Genomic DNA, 26,195 nt, shown 5'->3' on the forward strand with positions numbered 1-26,195 from the left:
TTAATAAATTTGCAAAAACTTCTAAAATTCTGCTTTCGCTTATCATTATGGGGTATTGAGTCTAGATGGATGGGGGAAAACTTTTTTTTAATTTTAGCACAAGGTTGTAACAACAAAATGTGAAAAAGCGAAAGGATCTGAAGATTTTTGGAATGCACCGTATATACTGTACATTTCTTCTGGTTGCTTTCAGCAGACTGCAGTCTCACTACTGTGAAATGTTAATTTGATTTTCATTTGATAAAAACTATTATTAAAATTTTAAAAGAGAAAAATATGTAAATGCTAGTAAATGAACATTTTATTGATGCCCTCTCTGATGAATAGGCATACAATATCCTTTGGCATGTGGCGATACCATGCCAGGACACGAGAACTTTTGGGAAAAGCTGTTCTCGCCCTCATTAGGTGATATGAAACAAACAACACGTACTGACAAAAAACAGAGTGACATCAACCATTACTGAATTACTGATATTGCAAAAAACTTTTCAATGACATACAAAGCCTGCTTTTAAAATGGTTATGCTACTTAGGTCTCTTTGGAGCATCATACAGGCATTACAAGTCATTCATGCTATATGCAATTGTAGATAATGACATCTCACTAGATGCAAGAAAGCTATAACATTTTCTGCAGGGGTGTAACAGTAGTAGTGGACCATGTGCCCTCACATCCAAGTGCTCCTAGTCATCAGTTTTATAATCTTGATGTCTTCTTATGTGGCATAGAAGATGGGGGGGACCTCTAGATCTTGCATGAGGGCCCTGGAGATTCAAGTTATGTCCCTGATGTTTAATTCAGCCTTTCAACAGTATATTTCATTTATTGATATTAATATACTGTATATATGGTAAATGAAAATGACACATAATATTAACAAAAGGTTCCAAGTGGAAACAATAATACAGACAGGACTTTCACTTAGTGACCCATCTCAACCAGTGATTAGCTTTTTTCTGGCATTTCCAGGTAGTCGAAAGCAGCGGGGATTGGACCAACGTCAGAATTGCAGCAGCAGAAGAATTGTGAAGGTGAGTAATATTTTCATTCTTCTAAGTACCAGGAGCACTTAAAAACTCATCCTCCCCTGGGTCCTGTGTCGGACTGAAGTCCTTTGGGCCCAGCAGAGGAAATGATTCTGAGGGCTCAACTTCGGAGGTCCAAAACGGATCAGTTTTGCCCTAATGCATTCTGAATGAAAAAAGGATCCGCTCAGAATGCATCAGTTTGCCTCTGTTGCGTCTCCATTCCGCTCTGGAGGCGGACACCAAAAAGCTGCTTGCAGCGTTTTGCTGTCCGCTTGACGAAACTGAGCCGTCCTGGCACACAATGTAAGTCAATGGGGACGGATCCGTTTTCTCTGACACAATAGAAAACGGATCCATCCCACATTGACTTTCAATGGAGTTCATGACGGATCCATCTAGGCTATGTTACAGATAATACAAACTGATCAGATCATGACGGATGCATGCGGTTGTATTATTGTAACGGAAGCGTTTTTTGCAGATCCATGACGGATCCGCAAAAAACGTTAGTGTTAAAGTAGCCTAACTCTAGTGGGCCAGTCCTACCCTACCTGGGTTTCTGGGATGACGTTCTGATTAGCCAATCACTGATCTGTGATTGGCTGCAGCAGTTTACAGAATGTCACTGGCTTTTGCTGAAGAGGATGACAGAATGGTGGTGCTGGATCGAAGCAGGCGCAGGAAGAAAAGTTTTAATTACTTTACTAGGCTCAGGGCCAGTTTTTAGATTTCAAAGAAAACTTGCTGGCTGCAGACACCACTAGAAGGAGCTCAGTAGTGAACTGAATGCTGCACACTATTGTGTTCCATACATAAAATAAGCCTGCAGTAAGCAACTAGTGGCGGCAATGCAGATATTTGGAGCTCTGTGTAAAAAAGAAAAAAAAAAAAAAAAAAAAAAAAAAAAAAAAAAAGAGCTCTGACATCTATAAAGATTAAAAGGATTGTCCAGCCTTTACTAAGTGATAGCCTATCTTCGGGCCAACACTAGCTGATAAGCGTGTTTTAATGGTGATCAGAGCGCTTTAGGCTACTTTCACACTTGCGGCAGGACAGATCCGACAGACGAAAGGCCACCGGACTAAAAGTCCTTCATGGGGGGGCGTGTCCTGACTATGGCGGAGTGAACACGCGTCTTTGAGAGCTCCTGTCTTGAGAGGGCATTTGCAAGCATTCCCAGCTCACCAGCGCCTGGTTTTCAAGTTCCGATGGTTCGGACGAGAAGGGGTTCGTCAGCCGGTCCCCCTAGTACTCCCACGGACGTGAAGCACAAAGGCATCCAGCAGTTTTTCGCTTCGGAAGGGCAGAAGGTAACTGGCCGCGACTCTGGCGTGACTGCTCTCCCACAAGCAGCGCACGAACTTAACATCGCTGCGCCCCCATACAAGCCCCTAACAATCCCGAGGCCAGCTGAGAAAGCTGAGACTAATCATCTCAATATGAGCCAGTCCCAGTCGCCTGCCAGAGTCGGAAGAGGGACTTACCGCTACCTCACTCGGCCCACGTTGTGAACGGAGGAGACACGCGGCTGGCGCCATCTTGCCAGGCCGCACGAGATCCCATGCCGCTGACTCAATCTTCAGTGTCCCTGCAACCACAAGCCTTATCCCAGCCCTCTCCTTCAACAGAACCGGACAATCCGTCCTGGGACTGGAGAGCTCATGTTCGGCAGCTGCCGACCAGACAAGAAATTGAACAATTCATTGCACGTCTGCCTATAAGCAAGAGCTCCATACCCTGTCTACTAACTTACAGGTCGCTGAGGAGAGGGTGGATGATGTTTTCTCTCATCAGGCCGAATTGTCCTCCAGACTGGATGAAATAGAGGATAAAGGTCTTCAAAGAGACCAACATATTTGCCAGCTGTACCGGCTACATGAAGATGCTGAGAACCGCAGCAGGCGAAATAACATCAGGCTGCGGGGCCTACCTAAATCTATTCCTACAGTGGATCTCATCCATACTTTGCAAGACCTTTTTAAGATGATATTGAACACCCCTCTGATCCCGACGAGGTTCTCAGTCTGGAAGTCTACGCCACCGGGACGCAGCAAGGGGTCGGATAATCGGAGACTGCCTTCTTGATCTCCCCTTTCAAATTGTATTGCAAGTTATATTCAGTTTGTTTCTCTAAAATGCTCTTATGCTAGGGCCTCTCGTCTGCCGGGGTCCAGGCCTCGTGGCCTGTATGCGACAGGTCACCCTGATTGACAAGACGGCTTAGCTTCCTCACCCTTAGTTGTGGCGTACATATCTCGTTAGGTATTCTCTACCTTGCTGTCTAGTTTTTAGACTCAAGACTTTTCTTTTGTTGTATGGTGGCTAGTTTTACCCACAGGTCACCTCTTTCGCCCACCATCCTTTTTCCCCAGGGCGCTCACATTAATAACCGATGATCACTCATACTCTCAGACAGGTCTCCATACCTGCTATTGGAAGACAGTCCCCGACTAACGTTACACATTAACCACCTCAGTTACGAGGTTTAGTTGACGCACTTTGTGTGTCACCCCTAGTTTGTGGTCTACGTCCTTTCCCCCTCTTTTTCTTAGTTGTGTCTCAACCTCCCTTTTTCTTCCCGTTATTCCTCCGTGGTTCTTGTGGTCCCTTGGTCACTAGTGATCCTCTGTGATTTTTGTTTGTCCTGTTCTTCCCCCTCTTGTGTTTTCCATACCCCTACACCTGTCCCTGACCCACCTCAGTGTCACACGGCTCTGGTTTGTCACGGAGCTAAAAAATGAATCAGCAGGCTGAAATTAAACTGGTCTCGCTGAATGTTAGGGGATTTAACATCCCTGACAAAAGAGCAAAGATACTTGCGGGGCGGCAAAAAGATAAGGCACAGATCTTGCTTCTCCAAGAAACACATTTTAAGACGTATACTACCTGGTTTCATAGTACAAATCCAGAAGCTAAAGCTAAAGGTGTTTCAATCGCTTTGCATAAAAGTTTACCCTGCTCTGTTATAGATTCCAGATCCTGCAACAAGGGACGTTACGTCTTTGTCAAGCTGGCCATCCATGGGAAGAGTGTACACTGTAGGTAACATATCTTCCAAACTCTGGACAAGGTAAGTCATTTGCAGATATCATGTCAAAACTTGAACCTTTCATGGATGGTATTGTACTGCTGGGGGGCGACTAACCTGCCCCTTAACCCGTCATTAGACACTTCCCTTGGGAGGTCTCTTGTTCCTAACTCAACTCTTTCTAGGGTTCACTCTGTCTTGCAGAGCAACAGGCTGGTGGATGTGTGGAGGATATTGAATCCGTCAAGTCGGGATTATACATACTACTCCCCGGCCCATAACACTTATAGCAGGATCGACTTGTTTGCCATCTCTCATTATGCACTGACATACCACCCTAGGGCAGCTATTGGTTCGGCTATATGGTCGGATCATGCTCCTGTTTCACTTACTTTAGCTCTACCCAACTTAGTTGCCAAGGAATGGACGTGGCGGCTTAATACTCATTTACTGAAGGATATGGTATGTAGGCAAGCAATTGAGAAGACCATTACGGACTTTCCTGATACTCATGCTAATGATCCCACGGCCCCTCCTCTGCAGTGGGAGGCACTTAAATGCGTGTTACGGGGGGTGTTTATTCAACACAGCTCGAGATTGAAAAAGGAAAGGGAGGCACGTATTAGGAGCTTGTCTGAGGAATCACTCCACTTAGAATCCCTACACAAGGGTTCTCTTACCCCGGCCTTGTTAACAGTTGACTTCAGTGCGAGATAAACTAAAGGAAGAGATCAGCAAGAAGTATGCTTATGCCAGAGAACGCTACCAGGGCTTCTTATTTGAAAAAGCCAATAAATGCGGGTCGGCTCTAGCCAAACTCCTACATCCTAGATTGACACAATTCTATATCCCAGAGATTAAAGACTCAAGTGGTAAGACCGTGCATCACCCTCTTCATATTGCTGAAGCATTTAGATTGTATTATGAATCATTATACAACATAAAGGGACAATTCGTGGATATGCCTTCTCCCGAATTAGACAGCCGTATCTCATCCTATTTAGATGAGACGGCCCTGCCCACAATTTCGCCAGATCAACAGTCTGACATGGATCAATCCTTCTTTGAATCGGAAGTAAGATTGGTGGTCAAGTCTCTTAAAGGGCATAAGAGCCCAGGACCTGATGGGTTTACTGGCTTTTTCTACAAGAAATTCTTTGATCTGCTTAGCCCCTTGCTGACAAAAGTTTTTAATAGCATCTCTCCTACCTGTCCTTTTCCCAAGCAATCCTTAGAGGCCCACATTGTTGTTATACCTAAGCCTAATAAGGACATCACGGTGTGTGGCAACTATAGGCCGATATCATTAATAAACTGTGATATTAAAATCTACTCAAAGATTCTGGCAAATAGGTTGCGGCTGATCCTGCCACAAAGTATTAGCCTAGATCAGGTTGGGTTTGTCCCGGGCAGAGAAGCCAGAGACAATACCATCCGCACTATCACGTTGATCCACCGTGCACAGGAACGACAAAGTCCCATAGGCCTGATGTCTGTAGATGCCGAGAAGGCATTTGATAGAGTTCACTGGCGATTTATGTTAGATTCCTTACAACATCTTGGATTAGGGAACAGATTTATAGAATATGTATCAGCTTTGTATACCCGCCCCACAGCTAGGGTAAGAATCAATGGTATCCTGGCACCTTCTTTCGAGATCCATAATGGGACACGTCAGGGGTGCCCATTATCTCCTCTCCTATATGTGCTTCAGATGGAACACCTGGCACAGGCCATTCGCCTTAATCCGGATATCAGGGGTATCAACATCAAGAATAAACAGCATAAATTGGCATTATACGCTGACGACTTGCTCCTATACGTGTCGGCCCCACATATCTCAAGTCCATCTCTACTCCGTGAGTTTGATAGATTTGGTCACCTGAGCAATTTTAAGGTGATCATCTCAAAGACGGAGTTATTGAACATAAATTTTGGCCCCTGCAGACGTAACCACACTTCGAGATAACTTCTTTAAATGGAAAGAGCAAAGTCTGGGGTACCTGCGCAGCTACATTTGCTCTTCCCACTTAACTACTTGCCACTGCAGAGGAGGACACTGGAGGATTTGCAGAAGTACTCTCTTAAAAAGTTTTCTTGGTTTGGTCGTATGGCCGCCTTTAAGATGGATATCCTGCCGAGGTTTCTCTACCTCTAGCAAACTGTCCCAGTGTATGTGCCTAGGTCGTACTTTCGCGAATTACAAAAAGGACTGAACAAGTTCATATGGCAGGCAAGCAAACCCAGACTGCAGAGACAGGTCCTGACTAAGCAGAAATCCTTAGGGGGTTTTGGCCTCCCGGATATGTCCGTCTATCATAGTGCAACTGTGCTCACCAGACTGAGGGACTGGCTACATAAAGACTCTCAGAAATTGTGGGTTGGTTTGGAACAATCAGTATCTCTTCTGTCTCTTCAGGCGTTGCCCTGGATTGCTTTAGATAAAGACCATCCTTGGATGGGTGGCCATAGCTGGTGAGGCATGCCCTGGCTATCTGGGACTATTGGATATCCACGACACAAGTATCCGCTAGACCCGGTCCTATGACTCCGTTGCATAGCAACCCGGCATTTTTACCGGGCCTAATCCCCTCCTCATTCCTCAGCAAAATTGCTCGGGACGGTTTCCTGAGGGTTAAAGACTTGATCACCTCTGGTCAATTATCCTCTTTAGGGACACTTCGACAGAATGTAGCTTTCATGCAAGTTTCATGGCTGGGACAGCTCAAGTAAGGTCATTTTTGGGACTCACGTTTTCAGGCAAGGTGATAGACCAGTTGACAGACTTTGACAAACTATACTTAGCTCCCGCGGACGGTCGAGGTACAATATCAGCCATGTATCAGGTCCTGTTACAGCTCCGAAATGGAGAAAGAGACCCATTTATTGAGAAATGGGAGAGGGATCTGCAAATTACATTCTCAACAGATGACGTGAGGAAGTTGTGCATACTTTCCCATGGAATGTCAATGGCGACAAGTCAAAGAAAACAACTATAAAATTGTCTCTAGGTGGTACTATTGCCCTACTACTCTACATCAGATGTTTCCCTCAGTTTCTGATCAATGTTGGCGGTGTGAACAGGAGAAGGGTTCCATGCTTCATATTTGGTGGGATTGCCCGTTGATAAAGCCTTTCTGGGAACAGGTTTTAAAGATATATGCCAGTTACTCTAGTCAGTCTATACCTAATACGCCTCAAATTACTCTGCTATCACTCCTTCCGGGATCCATTTTAAGAAGGGTGCACTACGTCTCTTCTTGGCCAAGGCACGTATGGTAATTCCAAGACATTGGAAAACCAATCTCCCCCCCCCCCCCCCCCCACACTTTGGTAGAATAGGCCAAGGAATTGAAGCACATTTTAAGGATGGAAGAATTAATAGCAGATAATCAAGAAAGGGGCGGGATATTTCAGAATAGATACACCTCTCAGATTTTATTCTTGGATTCTCAGGGATTTAAGAATCTATTGTGATCCTGTGCTTATTCTTCTATAAGTTTCCTGCAAGTGTGCCTCGATAATACTTATACTCCCTCCCTTACCCTCTTTCCTTCTGTGTCCTATATGTTTTGCTCGAATTGGGAGTTTCACTTGTTGTTACTTTATGCCAGGTGCTTTTGCTCATGAGCCCGTAGGCTTGTGGCGAGTCCTCTATTGCTACAAGATGATATCCCTCCTTAGTTGAGGTCCCCTGTTATTCTTGGGATGAATAGATTCTTTTAGTTCTATTACACTGTACACTTTGATATGGCTGTACTATGTGGGTCCTGCGCGACCTATTGTTGGGCTTTGCCCGTATCATGTGTACTGAAATCTTTTGCTATAATATGTCACTTGAAAATGAAAACGAAAAAGTAAATAAAATCAGATTACACATAAAAGTCCTGCATGTCCGACTTTTAGTCCGGCGGCCTCTCGCCGCGAACTGCCGTGCTGCCCTGGCGCTCCGCACCGTCCTCATTATATAGTCAATGGGGACGGAGAGGCGGTCCAATGGCACGGCAAAATGGCGGAAGGACGGATCCGACAGGGTGAACAGGCTGTTGGATCCGTCCTGCCGCAAGTGTGAAAGTACCCTTAGTGGTGTTTTTTGCACGTGCATTTTTTGTAGTATTTTTTGCTGTAAGACGCCAGCTCCAGATGTTAGCTGAAAGTCTATGGGGAATATGAAATGCAGGAAATTTATGCTAATGGCATTGTTATTTAGGTGTCATTTTTTGTCTCTTACTTGTTATCAAAAATACAGCATGCAGGAGCTCTTTTCAGGCATTTCACATCAACTTCTCTCCAAGAGAAAACACCATGAAGAAGACGTTAGCGGTAAGAAACACTGGAGGAATTTATTAAAGTCATTACGCCACTTTTGTGGTGTAAACAAGAAGCAAATATGATGCACGGCATATTTACATCATAATTTGAGACTTTTTGAGCTTCTCAACACGATTCTAAAGTGGCACAAAAAGGGGGCAGGGCTTATAGCCCACCAGATTTACTATAACTAATGCCAGAAACTGCCGTAAGTTATAGTTCAAGTCTACACCAGCCCCTAGCGGTCATAGATTTGAGTTTCTGGTGTGCGGAGGGGCAGAGTCTAATTTATTAATGTGGTGCACAGGGTATCAAGTCTTGATAAATCTCCCCCACTGTGTACAAAAAACACAACAAAAATGTGGCAAAAAAACACAGATGGCTAAGAGAAATACCTTTGGGTATTTTGGCATGTGCCTAACTGATGTTTGTAAGGACCCTAAGAGATTCTAAGGCTACTTTTACACTGGCGTTTTGGTTTCCGTTGGTGAGATCCGTTTCAGGGCTCTCACAAGCGGTCCAAAACGGATCAGTTTTACCCTAATGCATTCTGAATGGAAAAGGATCCGTTCAGAATGCATCAGTTCGCCTCCGTTCCGCAAGCAGCGTTTTGGTGTCCGTCTGACGAAACTGAGCCAAACGTCTGTCCTGACACACAATGTAAGTCAATGTGGACGGATCCGCCATGATCCCCAATGCAAGTCAATGGGGATGGATCCCTTTTCACTGACACAATAGAAAACGGATCCGTCCTCCATTGACTGTCAATGGTGTTCAAGACGGATCCGTTTTGCGTATGTTAAAGATAATACAAACGGATCTGTTCTAAACGGATGCATGCGGTTGTATTATCTGAACGGATGCGTTTCTGCAGATCCATGACGGATCCGCACCAAACTAGAGTGTGAAAGTAGCCTAAAATAGGCCCTCACTAGACAACCTATCTCCAGGACAGGCCATTACTAGCTGATTGTCGGTGGTCCGGCACCCCCACGATAGGCAGTGCTGCAGATATAAGCGCTGTCCACTACAACGTTAATGGTCAAGTGTAGTTCCGGCAAAGGAGCTACACAGAACAGCTGATAGGCGAGGGTGCATGGTGCCTATCCTGAGGATAACCCCTTTAACCTAAAGTTTTTATCTGCTACAGATCCAAGAGATGACGGAAGCAGCAAGCTTTTTAGTGTAAAACCGCATTTAATATGCAATGCATCAGCCACCTCTCTAAAGCCGTATCAAACTTTCCCAGAGAAGACAAACATCCCCATATAAATGTATGGTTATGACAAATATTCATTTGTCTCTGAGCTACATAAGAATATTTTCATTTCTACCTAGAAGAAAACGGAGATTCTTTTTTCAATAATAATGTTATTTGTGTAACCAAAGACACCGACCTTATTTCTATATTGGCCTCTTTTGAATTTTATTTTGTGCTGCACTTGTATGCAGGCATGACTGCCTTCACATTAAAGCAATGTGGACAGCGCTGGTACAATACAGAGTTACTAAGAACCTGTCTACACTATGTCCCAAAGGGGGCACTGGGAGGGGGAAGGGTCTGGCCTGTGCTTCCCAGCATGGCCTGTGTACACTCACCATGACCTCTGACCCCCTGTCAATGTGTCCATCCATGTGAAATAATAGAGATGGGCCCCATTCAGAAGACTGGCAAGGGGGAAGTTGCCTGTTGCTAGAGGTGGGGCTGGAAATTTCACAGAAAACTACATTCAATATGCAATGCAATGTCAGGTTCATAGGCTCCTCTCATCATGTGACCAAAGCGGTGGTGAGAAAAGGCGTTCACGTTGGTTGTAATCTCCGGAAAATTTTACTAACCTAATCAGACAAATGTGAAATGATTTTATAAAAAAAAAAGTGAAAACCAAGCCAATATATTTAGTTTCAAATGAACAGCAATGTAACCAGGCTTCTATTTACTGCACATCCACAGGCAGCATACTGTCACCATTACATGTATATGTATATAAATATATATTATATATGGCCATAGCTAGAGCCTGCAAAACAACATACACTGGGGATCATTTGTTAGGGGACTTGTGGCTTTATTTTAGTTTAAAAATAATTTTAGTTTTAAAAATAGTCGGCCGTGTGATAGCATTTAGGTGCATGGACGGTCTTACACCGTGTTCGGAGCGGTGGTGTGTTGGGGGCTATGCTGGGGCAGGCAAATTTACTCACCTTTACGCTTGGCACAAATGTCGAAGAACTCCTCCAGCTAGGGAGCAGTGTCCTTCTGTGCCGAAACATCTTATCTTTGGCCGCATCTCGCAGACCCATTAAAGTTAATAGATTCACACCCTAATGCAGGGTGCACACAACCGGTGTCCATGTTTTGTGGATCTGGGTTTGTGGTCCGCAAAACAGACACAGTTGTGTGAATGCACCCGTAGGGCTCATGCACACGGACACAAGCATTTTGCGTTCTGCAAATCACGGATCTGCAAAATAGATCCCGGCCAAGTGCAAAACAGACAAGAATAGGACATGTTCTATTTTTCACTCGGGTGTACTGTCCACATCTTTTGAGGTCCCATTGAGATGAACGGGTCCGCCTCTGATCTGCAAAAACAAAGTCCATGGATCGGAAGTCCAAAAAACAGTATGTGTAGTGCACGCACTACTTTTTTGCAGTGCGGACCATCAGATGCGGATCACAGATGCAATACAAGTTAATGGGTCCGCGTCTGCAGGCACATGGTCGATACCCGTGCATTGCAAGCTGCAATTTGTGTTCCGCAGCACGGGCATGGTCGGCACACGGTCGTGGGCATGAGGCCTTACAGCTTTGCTTAGAAGACTCTTTCTTACTGTTTTCTAGTACAAAGAAAGATCTTTCCCTAATAAAGTATATTATAAAAAATATGTTTATCGTGCCTGTTCCTACACTAGATTAAAAATAAACTGAAATGACAGTTATGCTTTAAGCAAAAATAAAGGAAACTGACCAATTTCACGCAAGTAACATACTGTTTGCCTGAAAGAGACCCAAGACTAGTTTCACAATAGCGATCTCCGGCAGGCTGTTCCAGTAGCGAGTAGCCTGCTAGAGATGTCTGGGACTGGCATTGCCGGACACTTCCAGCCAGCCCCATTCAGTATAAAGGGGACCAGCGAAGATCCAGTCAAACATGCCAAAATCAGCTGGAGGAAAACTGCTGCTCGATGCGGTAGCTGGTAGCAATGTAGAGAGCTCCGACAGGCTCTTCCCTGCAGAAAAAACCTGCCGGATCTCAAAGCGCTAGTGGGAAACTAGACTAAGCCACAATTCAGGCACAATAGTAAATGGGAGCCAATGGGGGAGATTTATCAAACTGGTGTAAAGTAGAACTGGGTTAGTTGCCCATAGCAACCAATCAGATTCCACCTTTCATTTTCCAGAGAAGCTCTGAAAAATGAAAGGAAGAATCTGATTTCTTGTCTCAAACATCCTTACCACTGATAGAAATATGTACAGATGACATGAGGCATCTTAGTACTTGGACTGAACATATGTAACTGCGTGGAAGTTGTCGGAATAATCTAACTGTACACAATCCACAGATTTATTTTCCCTAGAGTTCTCAATATGACTGCGGAGTCCAGTACAGTATATCGCTGGCCTCTTATAAACACAGGACCTTACACTGTGCAGACAGGAGTCCTGTCCACCTCCTCCTAATACAGTCCTTATAAGGCAGGAACCCAAAGTCAGACAGGACCCAGATACATCTTCTGCCATACTCTCTATACTGCACAGGGAATACTACTACAGTATGAACACTCAACATTACTGTCAATCAGAAATTCATTACAATATACGTATTATTATGCAACTGCACCGTCTGTTCATAAACCTTTCATTACATTTGATTCTTTAGCAATGTACTAAAATACAAATCCATCCCTTGTCCAGAACCAAACACACCGGCCCAGCGCACTTTAGGTTAATTTCACACAAGTTTTTTCTGTCAGGATGCATTCCGTTTTGTGAACGGACAGCATCCGGACTGAACCCTGATCCATTCATTTCAATGGTTATATACATATTGTTCCCTGACCATCTGCCTGCTCGGCAAAAATTGCAGCAGGTTCTGTCTTTATCCATTTTGCACACAGAACTGGTCCATGAAGTCAATAGGTCAGGGAAATAAAACTGTAGCATATCGATTGGCTGGCACTCTGCAGGATGGGTTGGTAGGGTAGCACCCCAATAATATTATATGTAAAGCCACAGCAACAAAAGGCAACAATAGTTCCATACAGGGCTTTTATTATAATCCAGCAAAAGAAAATTATGAAGTCATCCACAAACAAAAAGCCCTTCCTGGCCCTTGGTCACGGCCTGACGTGGAGTCAAAACCATGTGTGAAGCTGGCTAATGTGAAAAAAAAAAAACTGCAAAAAATAAAAAACAAAAACACAAGAACTTAACACATGTAAAGAAAACACTGAAGCAAGTCAGCTTTTGACCAAGGCCTCTTTCACACGGGCGTCGAGTGTGAGGGCCGGACAAGATGCAGGCGCTTTGCGGGAAAATGTGCAATTATTCCGCGCTAGTGCAAAGTGTTTCAATGAGTTTTGCACGCGTGTGAGAAAAAAAAAAAATGGGCATGTTTGGTACCCAGACCCGAATCAGGTTTGGGTTAGGTGTTGTGTAGATTTTATTATTTTCCCTTATAACATGGTTATAAGGGAAAATAATTGCATTCTTAATACAGAATGCTAAGTAAATTAGGGATGGAGGGGTTAAAAAAATAAAAAAATAAAAAATATTAAACTAACCTCATCCACTTCTTCGTGTAGCCCGGCTCGCCTTCTTTTTTCTTCTTTGATGACCTGGGAGGAAAAGGACCTTTGGTGACGTCACTGCGCTCATCACATGGTCCATCACCATGGTGATGGACCATATGAAGAACCATGTGATGAGCGCAGTGATGTCACCAAAGGTCCTTTTCCTCCCAGGTCATCAAAGAAGAACAAAGAAGACAAGTCGGGCTGCGCGAACAAGTGGGTGAGGTGAGTTTAATTATTATCATTTTTTTAACCCCTCCATCCCTAATTTACTTAGCATTCTGTATTAAGAATGCTATTATTTTCCCTTATAACCATGTTATAAAGGGAAAATAATAACATCTACACAACACCAACCCCAAACCCGAACTTCTGTGAAAAAGTCCGGGTTCGGGTCTGGGTACTAAACATGCCGATTTTTCTCACGCGTGTGCAAAATGCATTAAAACGCTTTGTACTCACGCGGAAAAATCGTGCATCCTATCCGGCCCTCAAACGCGACGCCCGTGTGAAAGGGGCCTTAGGCACCATTTTGCAAGCAAGTTCAGTCAGTTTTGTCTGCGCGGGTGCAATGTGTTTTGATGTGTTTTTCACGCGCGTGATAAAAAACTGAAGGTATAAAAACAACATCTCTTAGCAACCATCAGTGAAAAACGCATCGCAGCCGCACTTGCTTGCGGATGCAATGCGTTTTTTACTAAAGCTTCTTTCACTTCTATGGGGCCAGGGCAGGGCTGCATGAAAAACGCAGAATATAGAACATGCTGCGTTTTTCACACAAAGCAGAACTGATGCGTGAAAAAAACGCTCATGTACACAGACCCATTGAAATGAATGGAAATGGGTCAGGATTCAATGCGGGTGCTATGCGTTCACGTCACGCGTTGCACCCACGTGGAAAACTCGCTCGTGTGAAAGGGGCCTTACAGTTTTCGAGGAGGAGGTCAGAAATTCTGTGCTTCTTATAGGGGGTAATTTATCAAACTGGTGTGAAGTAGAACTGGCTTAGTTGCCCATAGCAACCAATCAGATTCCACCTTTTATTTTCCAATGGTGCTGTCAAAAATGAAAGGAGGAATCTGATTGGTTGCTATGGGCAACTAAGCCAGTTCTACTTCACACCAGTTTGATAAATTACCCCCAGTTCTACTTTACACCAGTTTGATAAATGATCCCAATAGTCCCTAAAAGATTATTGAGCGGTCTCTGCTTGTTATACAGACTGATAAGTCTGCAGTACATAAGGAATTGTGGGTCAGTTTAGGTGAAAAACCGATCTCATGGTTGTTCAGACAGACGATCAGAGCCCAGTTTTGATTTCTTAAAAGGAACCCGTCACCAGTATTATGGTGTCCTCAGTAAGAACGGCATAATATAGTTTTATTTCCCCTTAACAGCTCCAGCGCATAATGATGAGTCCTGATATTCATGAGCTCCTGGCTGTCCCGGTAAGAAAGAAACTGTCAGGGCTCATGCACACAAACGTATTATTTTTCTGTGTCCCTTACGTTTTTTTTGGGCGGCCCATATGCGGAACCATTCACTTCAATGGGGCCGCATAAAAAAATGGAAATTAGTAAGAAGATGGACGGGCAGAGGGAAAGACTGGGCTGGGGGAAGCGACGATAAGGCAGAGCTGCCTGGGCACCTACGAGGTTGACGCTGCCCCTGGGCACTTGCGAAGCCCTCATTTGCATATCCTACTAAGATGATTTTTGCCTGTTTTAGAAGTCCAAGATTGCTTATAAAAGGTAATGTTTTTATCAACTGTAATGCTGCTAGAAAGCTATGGGATAGGTTAAAAAGGTGAAACTGTGATGACAGACTCCCTTTAAACCCGTCAGGAAGCCGAGAACCATCCTAGTATCAACCCTTCACTTCAATGGGGGTGTAATTTTTACATTTTTGTCAAAATGCAGGAGGCCGGGGCAGCCCTCTGAGGCTCGTAAGCAATCTATCCAATTTACCCATCATAGACTGAACTTGCTGCAAGACCAGATCCAGCCCATGGAGAGACGGGGCACTGTTTCTTGAAAGCAAAAAAATCCTTTAAAGGGGTTGCCCAGAACCTAATCTGTCAGCTGCACACAGCGATTGTTCCATAGCTAACCACTCGAACCCCACAATGCCAAGAACCAAGGCGGTTTTCAGCCGGACCGTGGAACACACTTGCCCTTTGCACATCAAATCTCGTATTCAGTTATCCCTAACTATCAACATAACACTTACTATAATCTATCACTATATATTTCTGTCATAAGACAACAAGATGATGAGTCATTATGTCAGTGGCTCTGTGCTTCTAACCTGGCATATACACTTGGCATACGGGTCCTTTCTCAAGACCGTATCCGTTTTGTGGACTGCAAATCGCGGATCTGCAGAATACGGATGCTGCCCATGTGCATGCCACACTTTTTGCCGGCCTTATTGTAACAATGTGGGGGGTTCAGTCAGCACAACCCTGTATGCAGGTGCACATTGCTATGGCGAAATACAGATACAAACGCAAAAACACAAATGCAATCGCACTCTGCAACCAGCACTCTACCCTGCCTTGCATTTGTGTTTTTGCTTATTGTAACAATGCCTATTCTTGTCCGCAAAATGGACACATATAGGACATGTTCTATCTTTTTTTTTCAGGGCTGCAGAACAGACATACGAATGCGGACAACACACAGTGTACTATCCGCAATTTTTAAGGACTCATTGAAATCAATGGGTCCAAATCAAATCCACAGGAAATGCAGATTGGATGTGGACCCCATTCGAGTGAATAAGGCGTTACATACAGTAAATTACTTAAATGTCTGTATAACTACAGTAAGTTGGTTCCATCCTGTTTTGTATAGATTGGAGAGGTAAGTAGTACAGTATTTATTTTTTCCCCAGAAATTGGATAACACCTTCATGTCGCAAATGTGATTAGAACATAAAAAAAATGGCGCAAATGTTACAGAGTATGAAATTAAAATGTCTGTATAGAGAAAAACCTGGGTCTACCTTTAATTATGATGCACTTCTGTCCCATGCAATGAACTCCGCTGTAATATGAAATACTGAGGTACAGTCCTGCCAGGACCTTACCTCGATGGAATCACCAAAGAGCTCCCAGCACTCCTTGGTGTAGGGATGTATAGATATTAGAGGGCATCCAGACTGATGACAGCAGAGGCGGACTGGGATCTTGAAGTGGCCTTGGAAAAAAACTAAAAGTATCCCCAAGTAGGCAGGTCCAAATTGACAGAAGGCGGGGCAACACGAGCAGATAGGGGCAGCATCAGTAGGCAGGGAAAACAGAAGTAGGTGGGGCCAGCAATACTGTAGTGCAGCACAAAATACCGCCCCCGCAGAACCAAATACCACAGTGCAGCACAAAATACTGCCAACCTCACCACAGTATTCAATAAAAGCTGAGGCCATCAGAGCATTATGCACCCAGCAAGCGGCTGTGAGAAGGGCTCAGCTGGCCCTCTTGGCATTGGCCCACCGTGAAGTTTCCCAGTTAGGTTCTATGACCAGTCCGCACCTGGATGACAGGACAAGAAGGAAGGATGTGGAGGAGACCAGGGAACATGCCATCACCCAGCAGGTCTGTTATTTGAAAAAGGAGACCAGACTGCAGTTGCATCAGATATAACATTTGATTAGTAATTTTCAGAAACACTTCATACACTCTCTCTATACAAGTGGATTCTGTGAAATTTTGGCTTGAGGTATACTTAAAAAAAAACTAGAGAAAAAATACAATGCAACAGCACTCTGCAAACTAAATAAAGTACAATAATGCCGTAGTCACAAAAAAATATTCAAGTACTAATGCTACGCTTATTTATAAAGTGAGATGCTTGGCAAATGCATTTTGTACAAAACCATCTGAGCCCGTCTGCCAAACGTCAAGGCGATCTCTGTAAGACAGGAACCTAACACTGAATACTACCTATTATGCGCCATAATGGCCGCCATAAAGTTCAGGAAGTGTTGGATCCACATGCATGCTGGGTCCACTTTGCCTTATACCATTTTTGGTGCCATAATGGCCTCCATTACTTCCAGGGGATACAGGTACCAACTTTATTTGGTTTACAGACTGCATTGTCTTTTTTCTCTATGTTTCTAGCCATGGCAGCGTGCACCTGCGCATTGGGATGGGCTGACTAACGCCCTTTTTTTTTTACTTAAAAAAACTAGCCGCCTCTAGACCCAATCCTCTTATCCTGCTATGTGATTTGGAGAATCTTGCTACCTGACCCCACTAGCTACTACCATTCAGATCTCCATATGCTTACACATCAGATTTTTGGAGCCAAAAACATGTGTAGATCTTCACCACTGATTTCAATGGGGAATCTGCATGTGAATCCAAAGAATTATTTTTCAGCTTGCGGGATTAAAAACCTTGCTGTGGAAAAAGAAGTTTCCTGATCATTCTGCGTTGAATCCAAACACAGAGTTCCTATTGAAAATGGACAGGAATGAAAATACTCACCAAAACTGCACTAAAAAAAACCATGTCAGGTAAAAAAATGTATACAGAAAAAACCTGATGTGGATTCCACACCACAACCACACTTAGGCTGGTTTCACACGGGCGTGACGGATTTGATCCAGATGCGTTCAGGGTGCGTTCAGTGAAAATGCTGCGATTTTGGCACTAAAACAAGTCAGTTTTGTCTGCGATTGCGTTTAGTTGTTCAGTTTTTTCCGCGCGGGTGCAATGCGTTTTGATGCGTTTTTCACGCCTGTGATAAAAAACGGAATGTTTACAAACAACGTCTCTTAGCAACCATCAGTGAAAAACGCATCGCACCCGCACTTGCTTGCGGATGCAATGCGTTTTTCACGCAGCCCCATTCACTTCTATGGGGCCTGTCCTGCGTTACAAATGCAGAATATAGAACATGCTGCGATTTCAAAGCATTGCAGAAGTGATGCGTGAAAAAAAATGCTCATGTACACAGCCCCATTGAAATGAATGGTGCCGGATTCAGTGCGGGTGCTATGCGTTCACGTCACGCATGGCACCCGCGCGGAAATCACGCTCGTGTGAAAGGGACCTTAGGCTACTTTCACACTTGTGGCAGAGTGATCCAGCAAGCATTTCCGTTGCCGGCAAACCGTATGCCAACTGATGGCATTTGTAAGACTGATCAGGATCCTGATCACTCAGAAAAATGCATTGAAATGCCGGATCCATCTTTCCGGTGTCATCCGGCAAAACTGATCCAGTATTTATTTATTTTCACCTTTTTTGGGTCTGCGCATGGCCATACATGAAGGACGGATCTGGCATTCCAGTATTTTGATACTAATACATTCCTATGGAAAAAAATGCCGGATCCAGCATTCAGGCAAGTCTTCAGTTTTTTTGGCCGGAGATAAAACCGTAGCATGCTGCGGTATTATCTCCGTCCTGATCAGTCAAAATGACTGAACTGAAGAAATCCTGATGCATCCTGAACGGATTGCTCTCCATTCAGAATGCATGGGGATAAAACTGATCAGTTCTTTTCCGGCATTGAGCCCTTTTGACGGAACTCAGCGTAGGAATAGAAAAACGCTAGTGTGAAAGTACCATTAAATCATCACTATTTATTGTGATTTTTGTGTGTGTGGTTGCTGATTTTGGCACAGATTTTCTGTTACATGCTGACATGCTGTGAATTTTAAAGTGAACCTGTCATGTTGAACATGGTGTCTGAGCTGCAGGCAGCATATTATAGAGCAGGAGGAGCTGAGCAGATTGATATATAGTTTTCTGGGAAAAGATTCATTATAACACTTATTGCATTCATATAAATTCCTGCTCATTCTGGGCTTTGAAGTCAAGGAGGCGGTCCTATCAGTGATTGACAGCCTGCCCTCTATTACTGTGCATACAGAGATAGCTGTCAGTCACTGATAGGACCGCCTCTTTGACTCCAAAGCTCAGAATGAGCAGGAATTTAAATGTATAAAATACAAGTTATAATGAATCTTTTCCCATAAAACTATATACCAATCTGCTCAGCTCCTCCTGCTCTATAACCTACTGCCTGTAGCTTACATTTTCATGGTGGCAGGTTCCCTTTAAAATCTGCAAGGTAGATGAGGCAGCCGTCAAGTCGTGTTTGAGATGGTACTATACCCCTGACAGATTGAGCAAAATCTACCCTGGCACGTCTCAGCTCTGTTGGCGTGGTTGTGGTTGCTCTGGCACATTGCTACACATCCTTTGGGAGTGTCCGTTGATACTAAAAATATGGTCAGACATGTTCGAGGTAGCCTCTAAATTTTGTGGTATCACGGTCACCAAAACTGTGTACATGGCTCTGTTTTTCAGGGGTATACGAGAAGTCCCACCCAAGTGCAGAATCCCGGTGGCGCATTTGCTGCTGGTCACAAAGTTAGCGCTAACCAAGTATTGGAAATCGACTACTGTCCCGTCGGTGGCTGAAATTTTAGCCAGAGTTCATAACAACTGTACGTATGAAAAAGCTATGGCTTATAAGGAACATAGCGTGGATAGGTTCTTATACCAATGGGAGTCATGGACACGGTTCATGCCTAGGTCCCCTGGCCAACCCTTTGACATATCGCTATAGTACTGTCTGAACTGTACATGACTGTATGATTGTTCCGTATCAAGACAATGTTTATTTTATTTTATTTTCTTTCCTGTTATTCTTTAACACTTGTTTACCTGTATTGACTTACCTACTGCAGAATATAATGCATCGCCATTTATAAGTACATGTATGTATGACCAACTACCTACTGTGTATCTAATGGTGCTTACTTATCGCTTATGTTGAAAAAATTCAATAAAAACGATTGAAATTTAAAATCTGCAAGGTAGGCCAATTTCCACACGGAAGAAAAAAGCAGTCTAATCTCAAACACTTTGGTGGAAATGTATTACGCTGCGGTTTTTCCACGCATAATCCGCAACATGTGCAGACAGCCCTAGTATCCATACTATTCTCTTTTGACTCCTGCGGTTTGTATAATCACTGCTATAATCAATGCTGATCACTGCTGTTCATGCTGTCAGGGTAATACTCCGCTCATCCACAGATCAAAGGCCAGAGCCCCCTGTACAATAAAACACACATATATTAAACAAAAAGGAGTATGTGATCCCTGTATATGCCTATGGAACATGAACGTTAAAACTGCACTTCCTACATAATTTGTATTTTATATAGCCACAAAATATAAAAATAAATCCTGAAATGATCATATAAATGACAAAACAATATACAACTGTGTAATATAATAAATGGTATTACCCTGGCAACCAATCAGATGACTTTCTTCTTTTCCAACCCTCTCCCAAAATAATACACTAGGAATCTGTTCACATGGAGCATACAGGCAGATGCAAGGTAAAAGCACAGCAGTTAGGCTATTTTCACACTAGCGTTGTTTGAATCCGGCAGACAGTATGCAAACTGATATCCTTTTTTGACGGATCCGGTGAAATACCGGATCCGTCTCATCCGGAATAGCGGATCGAGTATTTACATTTTTTCAAAGATCAAAGGCGAAACCAGCTCCTCCTTTATCCCGGTGCATGCGCATACTGGAAAACCATACCCAGCGATGCTGCAATTTCCGGACCACTTGATACCAGATCCGGTATTAATAAATCTCTATGGAAATTAATGCCAGATCCGGCAAGTGCGGTATTGTTCTGGTATTTTGTCCGGAAAAAATACTGCAGCACCCTTTACCGAATTTCAATACCGGAAAAGAATAACGCTAGTGTGAAAATACCCTTACCATTGCAACCAGTCAGGTTGCTGCCTTCATTTTCCAGAGCTGCCCTAAAAATTAGATGTGAAATCGGATTGGTTTCTAGGGCTGACTGCACCAGTTTCCCCTTGGATTTCTGCACGAGTTTCAATATAGGACCCATCACCCCTCCTGACATGTCTGTTTCAGTACGCAGGGGCACATTGCTATGGCTGAAAACATAACATAGAACAAAACATACAATGCAACAGCTCTCTGCAAACCAAGTAAAGTACAAAAATAAATTATATTGCTAATGCTATGCTTATAAATTAGAGATGCTTGGCAAATCATTTTGTACTAAATTATTTTAGCCCGTCTGCCGCACGTCAAGGCGATCTCTGTAAGATGGGAACCTAACACTAAGTTCACCTGTTATGTGCCATGACAGCAGCCATGAAGTTCAGGGGGTGTAGGTTCCGCATGCATGCTGGGCCCCCTTTTTGGTTATCATAATTTTCAGTGCCAAAATGGCCTCCATTGAATCCAGGGACTACAAGTACCAACATGCATGCGGAGCAAACCAAGCTGGTCGCTGCCATGGCACTTCAGGTTAAACTTAGTGTTAGGTTCCCACCTTACAGAGATCGCCTTGACGTGCGGCAGACGGGCTCAAATCATTTTGTACAAAATGATTTGCCAAGAATCTCTAATTTATTTGGTTTGGTTATTTGTACTTTATTTGGTTTGCAGAGTGCTGTTGTATTGTATGTTTTGTTCTATGTCTGTTTCAGTAAACGCTTTTCTTCCCCATAACAACACAATTCTGTAACACCTTTTATCATATCTCTGAACTGTGATGTTCCTGTATTAATCCTCCTAAATATAACTGGGTGTTACCATTCCCCTCGTCAAAGGGATATGACTCTACACAGACTCAGGCAGCACTGACTGGACAGTATCAGGCGGTGTAAGGACACATCCCCAACTGTTAACACCTACACATTTCTAGGAGGAATAACAAACGGTACAATTTAGAGTTTTAAGAAAAATACGCTATAGAATAGTGATCTCATGGGAAATACATGTATGTACAAAAACAGACAGGTGAGGAGAGGTGGCAGGTCCTCTTTAAAAATGCCAGTATCATAAGCAAATCCTAAAGTAAGGCTATTTTCACATCTGTCCGGCACAGAACAGCCTGCCCGAGTTCTCCAGATCCGGCACTGCCAGATACTGCCGCCTGCCTGCCGAACCCCATCGACTATAATGGGGCCTGGCAGAGATCCGGCTGCTACACGGCAAATATGCCAGGTTTTTATCCAGCCATTCTGTGCCGGGATAGGAAAGCCGGAGATGTGAAAATGGCCCAAGAGAACACTGGCAATGTGTCACATCTATTTATAACAAATATTAATGTATTTGCTAAGCAAAGGTAATGCCTGGCATCTATCACACTACAACTCCCATCCGCCGGTTTATTATAACCAATCATATGATACAGAGACTATGGAGCTCATCAGTTACGTTGGAGGACCAGAGCAGATTTAACAGACGTATGGCGGTCACAGATGCACGAAGCTCTACTGTACCTCCACATGCCTTCAATTTCATATACGGTGCAAACCTGGTGTGCCCGAGGGTATTCCCTATAGAAGCACTGCCACACATACCGGAGCATGGAGGCTCTGCCAGTGTGTATGAGCCCTAATGTACTACTGGCAGTCGCAGGCTGTTCTGTCAGTGGTCCAGGAGGCTGAGATAAGGGGAATCACACACAGTGATCGCCAGCGATGTTCGCTCTAAGGCCTCATTCACATGGCAGTATCTAAAGCTATATGCACACGACCATTGTTTTTGTCCTCAATTGTTTTCATTTCTATGGGTCCACAAAAAATGCAGACAGCAAATGGACGTCTTCCTAAGGGTATGGCCACACAGTCAGGTTTTTGCATGCAGTTCTGGAAGCTAAAACCAGGAGTGGTATCTGTCCTCTAAGGCTCTTTCACAGGAGGGGATCCCGTGCGGGTAATTCGCTGCGTGAAAGAGACCCAAGCCCCGCTCCGGACAGGGACAGCGGAGACACGGAGCAGTAACATGACTGATAATACTCTGTGCCTCTCTGTGATCTCTTTACTACAATATCACGGTGACAACTTTATCTCACTGTGATTTTGTAGTAAAAAGATCACAGAGAGGCACGGAGCATTATCAGTCATGTTACTGCTCCGTGTCTCCGCTGTCCGGAGCGGGGCTTGGGTCTCTTTTACGCAGCAGATTACCTGCACGGCATCCGCTCGTGTGAAAGAGCCTTATACTTTCTCTCCTTTATGACTCCCACCTGGCGGTGTGGCGGCCCCCCTTGCAGTGGATCTACGTGTCGATCGGCGATATACATATCTGACACATGTGAACACTGCCTAATAATGGCCTGTATTCTGCCGACTGATTCACAGGGAGACGGTGAGGGAATTTCTCTCTCAGTCGCCGCCCTTTTATATTACTGATTCTCTGGACGGATAGAGATTAGGGAATCGCTTTACACCCCAAATGCAGGTCCCAATTATAGGATGACGTGTGAGAAAATGTACCTTTATATCGGATCAGTGCACATACCGTGGCGCAGTACCTTAGACACAAAGAATATAGTGTACCCTGCACCACCAAACACAGCGCCCACCTGTTGGCAAATACAAGGCATATTTAGGGTACAGACACACACAGCGGCCACAGCGCGATCGAGGGGCGTCCACAATGTGGTGGAAAAACTGCACCCACATATGATTTCACCGCAAATCAGCATGATTTACAAAAAACTGCATGGACATTACCAGTCACCTGTACGTCATCCTTAATAATGGCAGGTTGTACCCGCTGTAGGGATGGCAGGTTGTACCCAGCGCTGGACCCCTCTCCAGCACCAGAAAACTGTGCTAAAGTGGAAAGGGCTGCTGGTGTCAGTGAAGCTGGTGGACTATAGGGATCAGTACAGACTGCATGCTTCCCGGTGCGGTTATGCCACACGACCCATGTAAGTGCCCCCGTACTCACCGCTGCCCCCGCACTGCCCCGCGTAGTCCTGGCAGCAGTCGCCGCTCCGGTGGCAGTAGGAGTCGCAGTAGCACGTGCTCCCGCTGGCAGTGACGCCGGTGCAGGCATTATTCCTCCCTGGGCAGCACCTGGGATGTCCGCGCCGGGTACAGGCACAGCGACCTCCCGGTCCCTGGATCACCCACACCGAACAGAGCAGAAGCCACAGCCCGGAGCTCCGGAGCTGCATCCCGGGGCATCCAGACACAGGAGACGCGCTGTCTGCAGTCACTGTGCCCCGCAGGTCATGTGAGGGCAGAGCCGCCTGACAGACCCCGGGCTCCAGCTGTTCCCAGGTAGTGGGAGGAGCTCCGGGGCCCCCAGCCTCCTCATTGGACCCTGGCTGTATGGGGGGGACACATGTGTGACGGATGGACGGAGTATCTCACTGTGCCTGAGGAAGGGAGACCTCAGCCTTTACTTTCTGGTCAAATATTGGGACATTTTTTGCCAAAAGTCAAAATATTACTTATGGCTTTTTTTTATGTTGCCACCGCAAACACAAAAAAGTAAAAAAAAAAAAAAAGTTAATAGTTTTCTTTTTATCACCGTATTCTCACCCTGGAAACACAAAAAAGTTAAAAAAAAAAAGTTAATAGTTTTCTTTTTATCACCGTATTCTCACCCTCATAACTTTTTTCTAGTTAGATCTACCGAACTGTTTGAGGGCTAATCTGTAGTTTTTGATCATTTTAGTTTTTTATTCAGGTTTTTTTCGGAGGTGAAGAGGTGAAAAATGATGAATTGGCCATTTTGATGTTTTTCTATTACGCCGTTTTCCATATTGGATAAATATTTTAATATTTTAATAATAAGGGCTTTTCGGTCACTGTGATGCCCGCAATGTTTATTTTTTTAATTTTTTATTTTGAGAAAAGGAGATTGATTTGAATTTGTATATATTTTTGTTTATATTTTTAACTTTTTTTTTTTAAGTCACCCTAGGTGGCTATACCAAGCAATTATTAGATTACTGTTTCTATTTAGTAAAGGAAATTGAGCCTTTACTCAACATGGAATACAGAATATTCCAATTCGGTGCTGCCACCTGCAGGTTTGTCTTGGTATATACCAGCGATCTAAGCAAGGGAGCCTTCAGCAGGCTCCAGCCTATCATCACCAGGCAACAGCTTCCCTGATCTCATCCAGGGGAAGCTGTTAACAGTGCAGGAGCGCATAACTTCCGTATTTTCACCACTTAGATGTAGTAGTCACATTTCACCACAACATCTGAGGGGTCAAATGTCTGCGATCTGCAATATCACAGATTGCAGACATTAGCCTCAGTGGGAACCATATTTAACCACCTCAGCCCCCCTAGCTTAAACACCCTTAACCACTTCAACCCCGCTAGCTGAACCCCCCTTAACCACTTCAACCCCCCTAGCTGAAACCCCCTTAATGACCAGGCCACTTTTTACACTTCTGCACTACACTACTTTCACCGTTTATCGCTCGGTCATGCAACTTACCACCCAAATGAATTTTACCTCCTTTTCTTCTCACTAATAGAGCTTTCATTTGGTGGTATTTCATTGTTGCTGACATTTTTACTTTTTTTGTTATTAATCGAAATTTAACGATTTTTTTGCAAAAAATGACATTTTTCACTTTCAGTTGTAAAATTTTGCCAAAAAAACAACATCCATATATACATTTTTCGCTAAATTTATTGTTCTACATATCTTTGATGGAAAAAAAAATGTTTGGGCAAAAAAAAATGGTTTGGGTAAAAGTTGTAGCGTTTACAAACTATGGTACAAAAATGTGAATTTCTGCTTTTTGAAGCAGCTCTGACTTTCTGAGCACCTGTCATGTTTCCTGACAGGAAATTCACATTTTTACAATGCCCAGACAGTACAACAATGCCCAGACAGTACAAACACCCCACAAATGACCCCATTTCGGAAAGTAGAGACCCTAAGGTATTCGCTGATGGGCATAGTGAGTTCATAGAACTTTTTATTTTTTGTCACAAGTTAGCGGAAAATGATGATTTTTTTTATTATTTTTTTCTTACAAGTCTCATATTCCACTAACTTGTGACAAAAAATAAAAACTTCCATGAACTCACTATGCCCATCACGGAATACCTTGGGGTGTCTTCTTTCCAAAATGGGGTCACTTGTGGGGTAGTTATACTGCCCTGGCATTTTAGGGGCCCTAATGTGTGAGAAGTAGTTTGAAATCAAAATGTGTTTGATTTCACCTTTGCCCA

The 26,195-nt window shown here is 44.0% G+C and overlaps 1 protein-coding gene across 1 annotated transcript in view; it reads right to left on the minus strand.

The window, feature by feature from the left end:
- The window catches only part of LOC122934392 (somatomedin-B and thrombospondin type-1 domain-containing protein-like), a 57,315-nt gene extending 33,108 nt beyond the window's left edge, over nucleotides 1-24,207 (minus strand). Inside the window, exon 1 of the mRNA XM_044289822.1 lies at nucleotides 23,939-24,207. Coding sequence (XP_044145757.1) covers nucleotides 23,939-24,167 — 229 coding nt within the window. The 5' untranslated portion in view covers nucleotides 24,168-24,207. The remainder of the gene's footprint in view (nucleotides 1-23,938) is intronic.
- Between the last annotated feature and the right edge of the window lie 1,988 nt (nucleotides 24,208-26,195).

The sequence above is a fragment of the Bufo gargarizans genome, chromosome 1 (genome assembly GCF_014858855.1).
Source record: "Bufo gargarizans isolate SCDJY-AF-19 chromosome 1, ASM1485885v1, whole genome shotgun sequence".
NCBI lineage: Eukaryota > Metazoa > Chordata > Amphibia > Anura > Bufonidae > Bufo > Bufo gargarizans.